The 16,759-nt window shown below is 60.8% G+C and overlaps 1 protein-coding gene across 1 annotated transcript; it reads left to right on the top strand.

Moving 5' to 3' along the window:
• Positions 1-3,008: 3,008 nt before the first annotated feature.
• On the top strand, positions 3,009-14,848 carry TNNI1 (troponin I1, slow skeletal type; the record flags this gene model as incomplete). Its single annotated transcript, XM_072831553.1, has 8 exons — positions 3,009-3,210; positions 3,439-3,488; positions 9,490-9,531; positions 10,187-10,318; positions 10,906-10,995; positions 12,474-12,650; positions 13,500-13,609; positions 14,473-14,848. Coding segments are annotated over 7 exons (801 nt in total), but the record flags the coding sequence as incomplete, so codon positions are not given.
• Between the last annotated feature and the right edge of the window lie 1,911 nt (positions 14,849-16,759).

The raw sequence follows: 16,759 nt of genomic DNA, 5'->3' as shown, positions 1-16,759 counted from the left end.
GAGAGAATGGAGAGCAAGCAGGTGGAGGTTCTGGTAGGCGCAGCCCTGCAGGTTATTCAGCTCCCATCACCCTCAGAGAAGGCCAGGCCGGGCACGTCGAGGATGCCTGTGGGCCTCCGGCAACTGTGAGAGTTAAAGATGGGCCCAGGAGCGCATTCGAGTTAAAGCTGGGCTGGTAGGATGAGAACCGGGGTGTAGTCGAGGGGACGGACGTGACCCTGCTGTCGGTGCAACATGACGCGAGCGCTGGGCTGGTCATTAGGAGGCCCCTTCTTTCTGGGCCCCAATTCCTCAAGGACACAGTGGGAGCGCTGGGCAGCCTCCCCGCCCTGACTCCTGTGAGCCTCTGGGCGACTTCCGAGGTGACGTCCGGGGAGGCCCTGGCTGGGTGAAGTCCCGGTGAGCTGGGTTCTGGCCAGGGCTGCATGAGGGTCTGCCCTGGGCTGTGGTGCCCAGGGGACGCTGGACCTGGGCTGGTTCTTCTCACCGACTGCCGCCCCCCCAGCAAGCCCACCGTGCTCCTGGCTGGCCCCAAGTGCAGCCTGACGCGTGGAGTCCTGGGGACCAGAAAGGTGTTATAGGGTGTATTAGTTTCCTACAGCTGCTGTAACAAATTGCCACGACCCCAGTGATTCAAAATAACCAAAGTTGGGGCAGCCCTGGGGGCTCAGTGGTTTAGCGCCTGCCCTCAGCCCAGGGCCTGATCCTGGAGACCCGAGATCGAGTCCCACGCCGGGCTCCCTGCAGGGAGCCGGCTTCTCCCTCTGCCTGTGTCTCTGCCTCCATCTCTCTCTCTCTCTCTCCCTCTACCTCTGTGTGTGTGTGTGTGTGTGTGTCTCATGAATAAATAAATAAAATCTTTAAAACAACAACAACAAAAACACAAAATAATCAAAGTTTATTATCTTACGGTCCTGGAGGGCAGAGGCCTAAAATCAGTCTCACTGGTCTAACAAAGTGTCGTGGGCCTGCTTCCCTCTTGAGGCTCTAAGGGGGTGTGTGTGTCTTTTTCCTTGACTTTTCCAGCGTTTAGAGGCTGCCTGCATTCCTTTGCTCACAGTCACGTCCTCTGTCTTCCAAGCCAGCAGCACGGCATCTTCTTTCTTTTTTGATCTTTCTTGCATCATCGGGTGTCCTTCTGCTGACTCTGATCCTAATGCCTCTGTCCGACAAGGACCCATGTGAGTAGATTGGGCCCACATGGATGATCCAGGATGATTCTCTGACTCACGTTCCTTAATTTCATCAGGTTTGCAAAGTACTTTTTGGCACATGAGGTGATGTTCGCATTCCTTCTCATTAGGGCATGGGCGACTTTGGGGGCCATCATTCGGCCTACTGCAGGGAGCTCTACTGAGGGTCCTGTGGGGCCTGAGGACTGTTTCTGGCTCTGTGTCAGGGGAGGGTCCCCGCTGGCCAGGTGAGGGTCTGTGCCAGACATGGGCTCAGAGCTCCAAGGGCAGCTGCTCCTGCTCCCCAGGCGGAGTGGCAGGTGGGTGACCTGGCCGCTGTGCGGATATGTGCTGAGAAGGGGGTGACAGTAAGGGAGGAGGACAGGAGAAAGGCTGCAGAAGCGCCCTGGGAAGGGGCAGAGAGGGGCCCAGGGCCTGTCACCTCTAGTGGTGGCCCCTCAGCTGCATGTGGGCAGCTTCCACCCTGACATCGCCAGCCTTGCCGGTGGACTCCAGAGGCCCCTGCCTCCACGTGCAAAGGAAGACCAGAGCAGGTGCAAGGACACCAGGGCACGACAGTCCCATTTCTGAAGGCTACTTGTGAACAGACAGCAGGAATGAGGCCCTAGAGATGCTGACGGGTCAGGGTGGATCTGAGGGTGGAGAGCTGCCCCGCATGGCAAGGTGGGATGGTGTCTATGGGGCCTGGGACGAGGGGTCCTGGCCCTGCTCTGTCCCGTTAGGGACTGAGGAAGGATGACACCCCAGGGCCCTTAGAGTCCGCGACTCATCGTGGTCCCTGCTGACTCTCATTTGTTCTATTTGTAAATGTTTTCTTTGTTTTCCCTTTCCAGAAAGCAGCATAATCCGTGCAGAGAATTCATTTCCATTTGCATCTTGACGTCTTGTAAGAAAAGTTCTTATATAAATTATAAACGCGATGAGCCAATGTGGTAAACGCCAGTAGACTCATCCCAGCCTTCAAACCCCTTCTCTGACCTCCAGCTGCTGCTCCGAGGCTCATGCCTGCCTTTAATGTCCATCCCAGCCCCTCCACTCAGAGTCCCATGCCTCCCAGCCCTATAACTTCGCAGACCCTGTCCCCTCTCCCCGGCAGCCTTCCAGCATCGGGGCTTTCCCAAACAGACGTGACCCGAGCCGAATCAGAGCAGCCTCTGAACACAACCAGAATGGCAGGGCCTCTCACGCCTCAGGAGGCACCGCGGGTGGTCTCCTCAGGACACCCCAGCCCGCAGCTCTCTCCTCCACCACCCTCCCTAACCTCCTGCTGCTCGTAGGCCTCTCGCTGGCCTCCAAGGGGGGTCAGTATCCTGCTTGTTCCGTCCCAGCCCGGGATCCTGGCCCAGGAGATGACCGACGATAATAGCCACAGGATTAACATAGCAGGCATTGTCTTTCTCTGACTATGGGGTGGGTATTATGTGTTCATCAACTGTCCTAAAAATACCCGGGAAACAGGTGCAGCCTCTATGGCTCCGGCTTCCCTGGATTCTGGCTGGAGACAGAGGGTGGGGCAGGGGAGAAGGTGGGCTAGCCTCACTGAGTTCCAGGCCTGGGTGTGGGGTGCCCTTTGGAACCCAGGGGAGCCTAGATTCCCAGAATCCTACGTGGAGAAGGGTGCAGTGTCCACAGATCTCCATGAGCATCAAGGTGGACTCAGCTTAGCCCCTGGCATCAGCCTGCCTTGCGGTTGACGTCACCCCCAATCCCGGGCATCCTCCTAGGGCCCGTGTAGCAGAGCCACCCGAAAGTCCCCAAATCCAGTCCTGAGCCCTCTTAGGCTTTTGGGGCCTGAGCTCAGGGGCCTGATTTCCACATTTCCTTGGGAGAGACATCGGTCAGCGAAGCAGCCCCCCTTCCCCGGCTCCTCCTGGTGCCCGCGGCCTCCCGGTGCCCCCCACCAGAGCCCCACGCTCGGCCCCAGGCCCGTGCTGCTCAGTGCCTCGTCTGCTCTGGTGCCCGTCGTCTCCCTGCTTTGGTGCACGTCCCCCACCCCGGGCAGGTGCTGGTTTACTCGGTGAGCGGCCTCCGTGTGCACAGGACGTGTGTGCTCCGGAGCCCAGATGCATGTGTGTTCAGCGGGTGCCCGCTGTGTGTGCTGCGTGTGTGGGCTCCGGGGGAGGGGAGGGGAGGGGAGGGGAGGGGAGGGGAGGGCAGGGGAGGGGCAGTGGCTCTGTTCTATTTTTACTGGCCAGTTGCCGCGGCCCGCAGTTTTCATAGCCTCCCCTCCGCCTGCCCCTCGCAGTCTGCGGTCTGCGGCGACACAGCCAGCCCAGCTCCCGGAGGCTCCCAGAGGTACGTGTCACAGTGTCACAGCCCCGGCCTTCGAGTCTGGGCCGGCCCTGAGGGAGAAGCTGGAGGCGGCCAGGGCTTGGCGACGGAGCGGGACCTATACGCTGGCCTGGAGCACGGGCTGGCTGGTGGGACAGTCCCCAAACGCTCCGGCCTTCTGTCCTGGGCACGGCATCTCTCCCGCCAGGCTGGCGGCAGGTGCCCACTGCCCATCGGAGGCTGAGAGCCAGGAGCTGAATTTCCCACCAGGGTGCTCCGAGGGCCCCAGGGTGGAGCCAGGCTGCCCAGCAGGTGTCGGGGGGGGAAGGGGTGCAGGGGGGGCAGGGTCGTGGCGGGAGTCGGAGCCCCGGCGGCTGCTGCGAGTCCAGGAAGAGCCTGGGCGGCGGCCGAAGTGCCAACGCCTGTGGCCGCAGCAGGTGCCCGGCTCTGTTGCACTCCGGGGCCCAGAGCTCCAGCCACAGCCCCTGCGGGCGGAAGAAGCCGTCCTGCCCCTCTGTCCTGTGTCCTGGGGGGCCGTCCTCAGCACCCCTGCCGCTGCCCGAACAGCCGGGCGAGCAGGTGAGGGCAGGCTGCCAACCCCTCGCCACGAGCTGCCCGGTCCGCCGGCCTGGCTCCGAGGAGTACGAGGTGGTTGGTGGGGCCCGGGGCCTCTGGAGGGAGGCAGGTGGGACCGCGCCTGGGCCCGGGCACCTTCTCCACGAGAACCACGGCTGGGCGCTGGGGCTGAGGCGGCACGGCCACCCCGTCGGGGTGACGGTCCCACGGGAGCTCTGAGATTCAGCTTCCCTGTGGAGGGAAGGGGCTCCGAGGGGGCTGCGGGAGCACCACGCTTGCTCACGACCAGAGGACTGAGATGCCCTTGAACTGGGGTCCAAGGTCAGTTCCTGCCCCTGCAGACACACACACACACAACACACACACACACACACACACACACACACATGCTATCGCTCAGACACTTGTCCTTACACACAGACACTCGTACGCTCAGCCTCGGTCTCCTAGTCTAGTTGATATTCTTGGTCCACCCCATGGGGCCTCGGGGAAGGGAAAGCCCAGCTCCCAGTCCCCCCTGCCCCCGGCCACCCTTTGCCCCCTCCCTCCAGTGGTGGGTTTATGGAGTTATCTCCTCACTTGCTACTCGCGGGGGAGATGGAATGCTGGCCCGCCAACCTCACGTTTGCGCTATCTGCATCCTGACTTCTTATCAGGTTTCTGCTTGTCTTCCAGGGGACCTGTCAAGGGGTCCCGTCTGCTGGATATCAGAGCACAGGCTGGGGACCCCTCGGCCTGGCGTTTGTCAGTGGGGCAGGCTGGGGGGCAGGCCCTGGCGCTTGGCAGGAGGCCTGGACTGGCCTGGGCCGGCTGGGCCCCAGGCTGGTGACAGTGGGCTCTGAGGGAGGCGTGGACATGGCCAGATGCCCGCCAAGGCTGAGGCCATCCCCACTGGGCTGCGACCTGCTGCCCCCCGGGGACTGGCATTATGGGGGGGCCGCGATGATGGACAGAAGGACCTGGAGGTGTTTCTTCACCAGCTAGTGTTTCTTTTTGGACTTCCTCGCCAGTCTTCAGAGGAGTGGAGCCCTCAGAATAAACAGCTGGTGATAAAATCTAATTTCAGCCAAATATCTGGGGAATTTATGGATTGGATCCTACCTCTCCCTCTGTGCCCCAGGGTGACAGCTGAGACTCTGGGGTCATACTCCCTCCCCCTCCTCCACCCCAGGAGGCCCAGAGGGCTTTCTGACTGGGTGGGGAGATGCAGGACAGGTGGCCAAGCCCCACTCACGGGCTGCTGCGGGGAGCTTCCCGGGCATACAGGGAAAGGAGAACATTGAGGGGGAGGTGGGAGGTGGCTCCGGAATGAAATCACCAGTAGCCGCTTTACAAGCGTCCTTGAGACTCTGCCCTTGCTGGGACCAAGCCAGGTTCTTGGAGCAAATTCCAACTCCTGACCTGCGGCGCCCCATGCCCCCTGAGGCGTACACACTGGCCTCCCCTATCCTTCACTGTGGGACCCAGCTGGGGATTCCTGTTCCGCCTCGCTCACCTGCTCCCACCCGAGTTATCCTTCTCCTTCCCCTGATCTTTTGCACAGTCCCTGCCCTCTACGGGAACGCTCTTGGTCCAGGCCCCGCAGGACGCTGAGCTGGGTCTGGCTTTGGAGTCGCCCCTTGTGCTGCCTCAAGGGACCCCCTTCTTGGCCTGGGTCCTCCAACTGTCGGGACTAAAGGGAGCCCCAGAACAACCCCCATCGGGGGCCTTCATAGTGCTCCATGGCCAGGGGCCCCCGCAGAGGTCCACGGGGCTCCTATGTACCCCTTCAGCCTGTGCCGTTTGCTCTTATTGCTGGAATTTGTTTTGCTTCCAATTAGAATTTGGTTTGAACAAAGGGGTGAAGAGCTTTTTTTAAATGGACAATTTGTCTAACCCCGATTCTTGCAGAGGAGAGCTGGCCTGGAGCGGGTCAGGATAAAGATGAGCATAGAAGGCAGGATTTGGTGGGGCCTCTCACCGTTCTACCCAGGGGTGTCGGTCACACTGCCGGGCCTGGGCACGGCACCCCGGGCACCAGGACATGGCCCAGCGTGTGCACGGCACCTCCTGGAGTTGTGCCAGGTGGCACTTACCTGTGCTCCATCTTGGCTCTGCACCATCCACCTTTCAGGCGGTCTCCTCCCTGGGGACTTCCGTGACCACCCTCAGCCCCAGGACACACTCTGAACGGGGCATGGTGTTTAGGGCACCACGATCTCAGTTTTCAGACAGATTTCTGTGGATTCCATTCTGTTCCGTGGGGGTTGGCAAACATTTCTGGAAAGGGGTTGATAGTAGATATTTTAGGTTTTGCAGGCCACGCAATGTTCTGTTGCATATTCTTTATTTTACAACCCTTTCAGCTTTTTTAAAAAGAGGCGGGAGGCAGGAGGGTTGGGTGGGGGTGGGGGACGGCAGATTTGGCCTGGGGGCCGTGGTTTGCATACCCCCCCCCCCCCCCCCCCCCCCCCCCCCGCCTACATACCTGTCCAACAGAGCTCCTTTTGGTTCTTATATCCATTGCTTCTTTGCTTTTGTAAGATTGCTCTTTCTTGTGAGCGAATGAGTGAATGAATGAAAACAAAGAACCAATGGACAAGTGCTTATCCCATCCTCACCTGTTGGAATCCATTCCCCGGGAATCCTTCTTCCTGGGCCCAGCTGGGGCTGGGGAAGGCCTTCCACCTTTCCCACCTTGATGATTGCTTTGTGCCTCCAGGTGCTGCCCCCCCCCCACCGCCACCATGCCTGAAGTGTAAGTAGCGCCGCCCCGCCCCGTCGGCCAAGCCCTTTGCCGCAGATTTTGGCCCCAGAGGGGAGGCACCTTCAGCTCAGCCCCCAGGAAGCCAGGTTCTAGAACAGGAACAGTCCTGAGACACCACGTGTCCTAGACTTTGAGCAGAACCCACGTCTAGGTTGCCTGGGGAAGACCTCTGGGTGTCTCTGGGCGGCTCAGGTGGCTTGCCTGTGTGCTGGGCCTCGATGTGACTTTGGCCCAGCAGATGAACATGGCTTTGGGAGTTTGCCCACAAGGCCAGGGTTGGAAGCTTTCACATGCTGGAACCCCGAGGTGAGGCTTCCCTGAGCGCCCCCCTCCCCCAGCTGACGGGCCGCAGCTCCCCGCAAGACCTCCAGTAGTCTCGAGGCCCCCTGGACTTTCATTCTGTCCTGCTGGCACTCTTGAGCTGGTCCCCTTGCCCGATGCCTCATTTCCTTCTGCTGTGTGCCTGGCACCACTCCGCCCCTGTCCGAGCTCGTCTACGTGGTTCTGCTGTTGCAAATGTGATACGAATTGCTCACGCTCTGTCTTTTGCTCTCTCCTGTCCTTCCTGTGATGGATCCCTAAAGCGAGGTAAGTGAGATCTGGGGTATGTCTTTCCTGGTTAGGTCTTCAGACTGGTGAAGGTGGGGTGAGGCGGGTGGGGGGGGTGTCCAGGGGCCGAGCATATTCGCCAGAGAATACAAATGTCGAGTGAAGATTCCGGGCAGGGGCTTCCGTGGGCACGGCCTCACCACAAGGTCATCCGGGGTTAGGGCTACAGCACGGCCGGTGTGACTCTGCATCCTTGCTGAGCGCTGGGCACGTTCCTCCTCATTTGCTCCGATCACTTGTCCAGCCTTGAGGGACCATCTGGGGTTTTTCTTGCAGAGCCAATCCTGTGCCAAGCCAGAGCAACAAGGGATTGTTGAAAGAAGGGGGTTCTTCTACCCGCTGCCCAGTGACCAAACGTTGAGAGAGGAGCAAAGAGGTGTCCTCACACTCCCCTCAGGTCTCAGATAATTCTGACCCTTCGACAACCCAGATTTATTCGGGTTACTGAGAGCAGAGCCTCTGCACCCCCCGGGCTGAGGAGCTGCAGGGACAGGGCTGTGGACTCTGAACTGGCAAGGGTGGGAATTAGCAGCCGTGGTGGACGGGGACCGGCACAGGGATTCCCAGTTACAATAGAACGCCCCACTTTTCCATAGTCCTGTGAATTTCTCAGTAGGAAAATGAGTGGCCACTGATGGGTAGTCACACGAGGTGGCCTCTGAGCTCACCGAGCAGTGAGGAAACGACATTGCCACGGGTGGGCGACGGGGCGTCCCCAGTGACAGGCAGTGATTCTGGAGGCAGGCCGTTTCTCCAGCAAGCACGCTGGGCTGATGTAGCCCGGACCTCACTTTGGGAGGCGGAAGGACGAAGCAACCACCCTGAAGAGTCGGATTGGGAATCCCACATTCCGTGCCTACAACATGAAGCCCATTCATTCCCCCCTTTCCTCCCTTAAAGGCCATTGGCTTCTGCTTTCACACTAGAGTAGCCACCGGGGTGAGGCCCCTGCACGCCACGTCCCCAAGGTGGCTGCTCGCTGGCCGCCACCAAAGTGCCAGCCTTGGGTCCCAAAGAGCGACGGGTGCTCAGAAGGCCTCCCAGTCTCGCGGGTGAGGGGGTGAGCACCCTCCCTATCCTCTCCCCTGAGGGGACATGGCTGCGCCTGTCTAGTTGGCTGGAATATGTCGGGGATTTTTATTTTATTTATTTATTTATGTATTTATGTATTTATTTATGTATTTATGTATTTATGTATTTATTTATTTATTTATTTATTTATTTTGCCGGGGATTTTTTAGTAGGAAGAGAAAACAATGTTTTTTTCCCCTTTTTTAATTAAAAAAAATTTTTTTATGAGAGTTCAATTTGCCAACACATCGCATAACACCCCGTGCTCCTTCCGCCAAGTGCCCCTTCAGTGCCCGTCACCCAGTCACCCCGAACCCTGCCCACCTCCCCTTCCACCACCCCTTATTTGTTTCCCAGAGTTAGGAGCCTCTCATGTTTTGTCAGCCTCACTGATATTTTCACTCATTTTCGAGAGAAAACAATGTTTTTTGTTTTTTTTTGAAAACAATGTTTTTAAACCTGAGAAAGAGTAATATGGATGGTGTCGATGTTAAAAAAAAAAAGAAAGAAAGTTGCGAAGCCTAAAAGGATAAACTTCTTCGTGTATGAAATTCAGGGCTTCTGTGCAAGGCGGGTCACCCAGGTGCTGGCTGCGACTGCCAGGCGCTAACCGTGCCTCCCAAAGCGTTTTCGCGTCCGTGATGTCACATGATGTCATTCTGTGTGTAGGAACTCCGGGAACTGAGGACGGTGGGTGGCAACATCATCCTTGTTTATGGACGAGGAAGGGAGGCGCCCATAGAAGTCATGTGACCCACACTGGACCCCCCCCCCCCCAGCACTAGAACCAGGATTGAAAAGTGAGGGCCTCAGCCTCTAGGTCAAGGTCAAGGTCGCCGACTCCAGCAGCATCCCCCGAAGTTGAGGGGGTAAATCACAAAGACGAGGGGCCCTTGAGGGGACCCTGTGGCGAGGGTTCTGGGTAGTGATGGTGAACTGGGCGGGCATGCGTGCTGGCCTCCACCAGATTTCCAGGTGTGCAGCCTCTCCCTCACCACCTGTCTCTCCCCTTCTCACCCACAGAGAAAGCCCAAGATCACGGCCTCCCGGAAACTCCTGCTGAAGGTGAGGCCTTGTGCTGGCTCTGAGGGGACATCCAGGGGGAGACTTAGGGGGGGTGCGGAGCAGTCTGTGGGGGTGCGGAGGCTTGGGGGAAGGTGAAGAGGAAGGAGGCCACAGCAGGAGAAGGAGGGGGAAAGGGGAGGGGGAGGCAGAGGGAGGCTGGCCTCACCTGGAGCCAGGTGGTCAGTAAGCGGGAGCCTGAAGCTGGAGCCCCGGCTCCTGCCCAGGTACTCGGGTGGAGGCAGCAACCAGCTTCAGGGGCCAATCCACTGGTGAAAGCCAGAGGGCCTTGCTTTATTTTGGCGAGAGTTTCTCTCTTTGGGGCTCCGTGGGCCCAAACAGGCCAGGAGTGGGTAAGAGAAAGACTGTGAGGGTGAGCAGGCCCCCGGGCCCAGCGGTGCTATGTGTGGGCGCCCCGTGTTTGCTCTCCCGCGGCCCTGCCTGGCCACCGCCCCTCTCACCCTGCGACCGTCTCATCCGCTGGCTCCTGGGCAGCCTGGCCTGGGCCCCAACCAGTATGACCAGTACAGGAACACGCTGCTTGTAGAGCCAGAGGCAAGGCCGGTGCCAGCCTGGGGTCCTCCTTGCCGCCTGCGTGATGCTGGGTGGGGACCCGAGGGCCCTGGGCCCCTGGCTCAGCAGGCTCTGTCCCACCCAGAGCCTGATGCTGGCCAAGGCCAAGGAGTGCTGGGAGCAGGAGCACGAGGAGCGGGAGGCTGAGAAGGCCCGCTACCTGGCCGAGCGCATCCCCACGCTGCAGACCCGCGGCCTGTCCCTCAGCGCCCTGCAGGTGAGTCTGCGGGGCTGACACCAGGGCCCCGGGGTGGGGGTGGGGTGGGGGGGAGCAGGAGCCTGTGCTAACAAGTGGCTCATCCCCATCTCAGGGCCCCTGGAGGCGGTGCTGGGGGATCCCATTTCACAAGGGCAGGAAGGGAGCCTTAGGACTTGTCCGTCTTTCCCCTTCCAAATCGGTTTTTAATGTCTGTAAACCCCCGATAACTGTTCAAGTGCCGCCGACTGTGGAGAAAAGAGACTGGAAGGAAATGCACCGAAATGTCACCAATGGTCACCTCCCCCTGCCGGCATCACTCATAGCCTGTATTTTATTCTTTTTGTTTAGTGCATAGCTTTCACACTTGCTACAATTCACTTATGTCATTTTTATTGCAAGAAAACTGCGTGAAGAAAACCGTGACATTTCGGGGAAGGGAAACAAAGGGCTTACCCCGGGAGCTATCAGCAGCCGTGCACCCCAGGGGTCCAGAATGCAGACCTTGCAAGGGCGCTGGCCATGGAGGCAGGAAAGCGCTGCTGGTCCCGATGGGGCGGACCCTCCCCTCTTTCTGTCCTTGTCTGATCGACCTCTGCTTCCCCCAGGACCTGTGCCGGGACCTGCACGCCAAGGTGGAGGTGGTGGATGAGGAGAGATATGACATTGAGGCCAAATGCCTGCACAACACCAGGGAGGTGAGCTCGCCGGACGGGAGGGGCTGGCGCCGGCTGGGGCGGGGGCGCAGGGGGCCGTGGGGGGGATCACGGCACTGACGCTGCCACCCGGGCTAGGGCCCCGTCCTTCTGCAGGGTTTGGCAAGTGGCCACTTGGGAAGCTCTGGGTCCCCCACTCCAGCCCCCAGGGGCAGGAAGAGGATAATCACACAGCTGAGAAGCACGCACTTGCCCCCGGCCTGACCCACGGGCTCCTCAGTCGCAGGGGAGCTGCCGCCCTTGTTGGCCCACACACTCACGCGCTAGTGACAACTTCCCTTTGTCCCTGGCTTTCATGTCCTTGCCCCTTTGATCCTCCCTCCACGCCTATGGATGATGCAGCGCTGTCATCTGCACCTTACAAAGGAGGGCGCTGGGGTTCAAAGGCTGAGAACGTCGGTCCGGGTCACCCAGTGGTGGCTGCGGCCCCCGGTGTGGGCTGCGGGGCGTGGGGTGTGCGCTCTGTCCCCCTGCCGCTCGAGGGGGCTGTGCCTGGTACTTGTTCAAGCAGCAGGAGGGGGAGGGCAGATCAGAGAGAGCTTTTCCTTCCTTCCCCTTTCTCCCAGCACCGACAATGATTTGGGGCGTCACCAATCTCCCCAGGATTCTGTCCAGAGATAGCACCCCGGAACTCCCCGCAGGGCCTAGTGCCTGGGGGCTCATCCACGCTACTAGACCCACGCCCTCCGTGAACTGCTGTGCGGGCTCACGGGGAGGAACTAGCTAGAGGCAGGAATGGGGCCGTAGGACCGGGAGGAAGCGGCCCACACCCAGCCCCGGCTTCTGAACCAGACTTGTGCTGAGTTGGTGGAGCTGCCCGTCTATTCACGTGACCATGACAGGCATGGCTGATGGGCTCCATCTGTCCATTTACTCATTCGCTCATTTTTTTTTTAAAGATTTTATTTATTCATGAGAGACACAGAGAGAGGCAGAGACACAGGCAGAGGGAGAAGCAGGCTCCATCCAGGGAGCCTGACGTGGGACTCGATCCCGGGACTCCAGGATCACGCCCTGGGCTGAAGGCGGCTCTAAACCGCTGAGCCCCCCGGGCTGCCCCATTTGTTCATTTTTAAAAAGATATTTATTCATTTGAGAGAGAGCTTGCGAGCGAGCGAGCACAAGCAGGGGGAGGGGCAGAGGGAGAGCAGGTTCCCCGCTGAGCAGGGAGCCTGACACCGGGCTCGATCCCAGGACCCTGGGATCATGACCTGAGCCCAAGGCCTGGCCGTCTGAGCCCCACCCCTACCCCCCACGCCCCAACTCACTCATTCATCAACAAGCACGTCGTCGTGGGTATTCCAGAAGTGAAGGGCGGGTCTGAGTGTCGCGGAGGGCCTGGCCGGGAAGCTGGCGAGGTCGGGGTGTAGCTTTGGCTGAACTCTAGAGGTCCGAGACCCTCAGGGAGGGGGCCCTCGGGTGCTCTCTCTCCACGGACCCTCGCTCCCTCTCACCTGCAGATTAAGGACCTGAAGCTGAAGGTGCTGGACCTCCGTGGGAAGTTCAAGCGCCCGCCGCTGCGCCGGGTCCGGGTCTCGGCTGATGCCATGCTCAGGGCCCTCCTGGGCTCGAAGCACAAGGTGTCTATGGACCTGCGGGCCAACCTGAAGTCCGTGAAGAAGGAGGACACAGAGAAGGTGAGGACTCCTCTCCGCAACCTTTCGGCCCCTGTCCCCTCAGCTTCCCCTGTTACTCTGTCACATGGCCTCGGGCAGGAGCTCCCGCTGGCGGCCAGGCGGCCAGGCGGCCTGGCAGCCTGTTAGAACATTCTGGAGCTCTCTGGGAGGCCAGTGATGAAGTCTTGTGATTCTATTTTGGGAGAAAGAAGACTCGCTCCCCTCCCTCGGGCTGCTCGCCATCCGAGGAGGAAAGCAGAGGAAGCCCGAGTGAGCAACAAGGTAGAAAGCGTAGCCAGTGCAAAGAGGATGCGGAGTTAGAGTGACGGGGCGATCAGGGTGACCCCCGTCTGTCCCCACGGGTGGGGGGGGGGAAGATGGCACATCATGGGGGTCACAGGACACTGAGCACAGAAAGTAGAGAACCGAGTTCAGTCGCTGATTCAGCAACAAATCCCTGGAACGGATGGGCCGCGGCCGCGTGCTCGAGAGGGTTGGGCTCCAGAGGGCCCGCGCTGAGGCCGTGCGTGTGAAGACAACCCAAGGCTGCGAGTCCGCTGGCCAAAGGAGAGCCGGCCAGGTCGGGAGGAGGCAGGCTGCTCAGAAGAGGTGGCCCTGAGCCGGCCTCGGGCCCGAGCAGGCGGTGGCGTGGGTCTGGAGGCCGGGGCGCCCAGCTGACACGCTCCCTCTTCCCGTGCAGCCTCGGCCTCCCCGAGTCCACCCGATGCGTCCTTGGGCCCCACCCGTGGGCAGGCGTGTCGGGATTTCCTCTTTTCCAAGAGGCTGACTTTGCATCAGCAAATTTCTCTTGTGATGGGGGGGCCCAGCTGCCCTCTGGTCTCTGACGTGTGTTGGGGGGCCCGCCCGTAGGAACGCCCCGTGGAGGTGGGGGACTGGAGGAAGAACGTGGAGGCCATGTCCGGGATGGAGGGCCGGAAGAAGATGTTCGACGCCGCCAAGTCTCCGACCTCGCAGTAGAGGTAGCTAGAGACCAGCTCCCTTCTTGGGGGGCCCACCAGAATCCAACAGCTCACGGGGGCTCCGGGACGATGGGCCCAGCGGGGGGGCACTGAGGCGGCCCGCCCTGGCTCCAGCACCCCGACACCTTGGGCACGTGGTTCCAATTTTAGTATATGTGCTGCCGAAGCGAGCACGGGCACGTGGTTCCTGCTTCGGGGCGCTCCCGGCTCCCTGTCCGCAGCACTGGGGGTCCAGCAGGGAGAGTTCTCCAAGGGCGTCCCCGTCCGGCCTATCGGTTCCACCTGCAAATGCTCTGGCTTCGCCCTGGAGCGATTTGATCTGGACTGTGGGGTGGGGCCTGCCCCCGGGGTCCCTCCTGCAGGACCTTGGGAGCCGGGGTTGGACGAGCCCTAAGGGAATTTGAAGCTTTTAAAAATACCTCCTGGCAAAGGACCCCAAACTCGGAGTCCCCGGGCCCGGTGGGTGGGGGGGGGGTGGTGTCCGTTCAGAGAAGACGAGACCACCCCCTCTCTGAGGAAACTGCTGGAGAAAGCAGCAAGTGTAGGGCGCAGAAAAGCCCCACTGTCGCTCCGGGGGAGGTGTGAGCGGGTGACGGGGAGAGGGCCGAGGTCTGGCACCGCAGGCTTTCCGGAGCTTTCCTCTGAGGAAGCGATGGGCAGGGGCTAGCAGACGCAGGGCAAGGGCGCTGCAAGGCCGAGGGCACAGGGGGCGCATTAGCGGGGAGCAGGGGCAGGGCTTCAGAAAGGGGAGCCGAGGGAGCCCGGGCCTGGCTGAGAAGCTGGGGTTTCCTAGGAGCCCCCTGGCTGGCAGCTCTGTGTCCTACCGGTAAAGCTGTAACCCGGCGTCTGCCTCTGTCCCACAGGCCGCCCTGCCGCCCCGTGCTCTGGGCTTCCGCGTCTCGCTCCTCCCTGCAGCCCGGCTCACCTGCCTCTCTGCACTCCACCCTGCCCCTCCGGAGCACCCCCTCCTGCCCTCGCCTCTCCCCTCCAGCCTGAGCGCCCTCCTCTGGGACTGGGACTGAACAGACACCCGAGAGGACCAACCCCCGTGTCTGAAGACCTCGCCCTAGCGGGGTGTAGACGCCTGCCGGCTGCGGTGGAGCCAGGCTGAGGGGGAAGGGGTGTGAGAGCGTCTTCCCTCTGGCCCCAAGCTGCATCCCTCCACTGCTTCTCTGACCTGCAGAGTGCCCCCCACTCCGGGCATCCCAGCTTCTCCATTAAAAACCAGGCTCCTGGTCACCTCTGTCCCTCCGTGCCGGTCATGTCTGCACCATGTGAGTGCTCAGAAGGGAGGGGATCCGGAGGGACGGGTGCGCCGGCTCCAGGCAGGAGCTCAGGGTCCGAAGGAGGTCTAGGGAACTGGCAGCTGCCTGCCAAGGTCCCCCGGGCCCCTGCCGCCCAGTCCCAGTGACATCACCCCGTCACCACCCAGAATGCTCAGACGACCCCAGGCCTAACCTCTGGAACAGCCCAGCCCTCCCAGCGACCCCAGCCATCAAGGTGGGCCTCTCTACACAGAGCCCCTTGTCTCGCCTGCTGTCACAGTCCCCTTTCTCTGACAACCTGGACCACCGCTCCCTGGCAGCTGCTGGATGTTCCTGACTGTTCTAGACGTCCCTTCCGCCCCTCACCTGGTCCTCTGCTTCCCTGGCCCGGCCCCAGGGACACCTTGTGCTTGTGTGTCTGGCCACCAGGTGGCTCCTTTCCCCATCGCCGCCCCTGGGCTCACCCGTCCTGACCCCTGCCCTCTCCACCTTCATTCACGCGCCCTACTCCCAACCATTTTCTCCCCACACTGCTGGTCACATCCTCCATCCACTCGTCTCAAGGTGGGCCAGCCGGGGATCTGTCCTCTAGGTCAGGTCCTTGCTCCATCCCACTGATAATCTGGACCCAACGCCTGGGGAGGGGTGTGAGCCTGCTGGGGTGCAATATGGGAAGGGGCAGCCGCCCTCCCTGCCTGCCCTCCCACAGCCCCCGGGAGAGGCTCCGCGGGGCAGACACCGAAGTTCTGGGGGGGGGGGTGGTGGGGGAGGCAGCCCCTGGCGACGCCGGAACTGAGCCTCCAAAACCGGGGCCCTTTGACTCTTTCACCTGGACCCTGGCCCCAGGAGAGGCTGGGCCCCCTGAGGAGTCCCCCATCCTCCCGCCCGAGTCCCTGGCCTGCCCTCTGCTCCCAGCATATGACTGGCCATAAGCACCAGAAGCTGAGTACAAAGTGCAGTGCCAGCTGCTCCCTGGGGCAGCTGCTCGGGGTGGGAGAGCGACCTCGGGAGGGGCCGGGGAGGCATGCTCGGCCGAGAGCTGACCCCGGACCTGACGCACGGAGAGCAGGGCCGGAGCCGGGCTTCCCCGGGGCCCAGAGCAGCTCCCGCTTACAGCACGTCGACCCCACACACCTTCACACTGAACCTTCACAACAGGGTACGATTCCCGGGGCGTCTGCCTTCAGCCCAGGGCGTGATCCTGGAAACCCGGGATCGAGTCCCACGTCGGGCTTCCTGCAGGGAGCCTGCTTCTCCTTCTACCAATGTCTCTGCCTCCCTCTCTGTGTCTCTCAGGAATAAATAAATAAAATCTTAAAAAAAAAAAATAGAAAGAGTCCCCAAGCCGACTCCCTGCTGGGCTGAACATGAATGGGCTGGGGATGGAGTGGGGGTGGAGGCTCAATCCCAGGTCCCTGAGATCATGTCCTGACCAGAAACTGAAACCAAGTCAGCCACTCAGCTGCCTGAGCCACCCAGGCGCCCCAAGAAGTAGATACCCTTATCTTGGATGGCTGCACGAGGACCCGGAGGCTGGGCAAGGTAAAGGAATCCACCCTGAGTTACAGGGTTTGATAGCTGCACATCAGCAGTCGGGACCTAGGCCAACCTGCCTTTGGGACTGTCCTTTCCTGGGGCCAGATTTGCCACGAGAGCCCAACCAGCCGCTTTCCAGAAGGGACACCACCGGGCTCCAGGAGCCCCACATATGCACCTGAGGAGTTCCAGTAACCCCAGCGAGGGGAAAGATAGTCAACTGAGAAGCAAATGCCACCAACTGTGCAAGGGTTTTGTCTTTCCCCCAACACTAGGGCCAGAGCTGGGGGTGGAGGATGGAGGGCTTCTGGGGGGACGCCTGTGGCAAAGCCGGGGAAGCATCTCCTGT

The sequence above is a fragment of the Canis lupus genome, chromosome 6, assembly GCF_048164855.1.
Source record: "Canis lupus baileyi chromosome 6, mCanLup2.hap1, whole genome shotgun sequence".
Lineage (NCBI taxonomy): Eukaryota > Metazoa > Chordata > Mammalia > Carnivora > Canidae > Canis > Canis lupus.
Note: the sequence above shows the minus strand (reverse complement) of the source record. Positions and strands in the feature narration are given on the sequence as shown.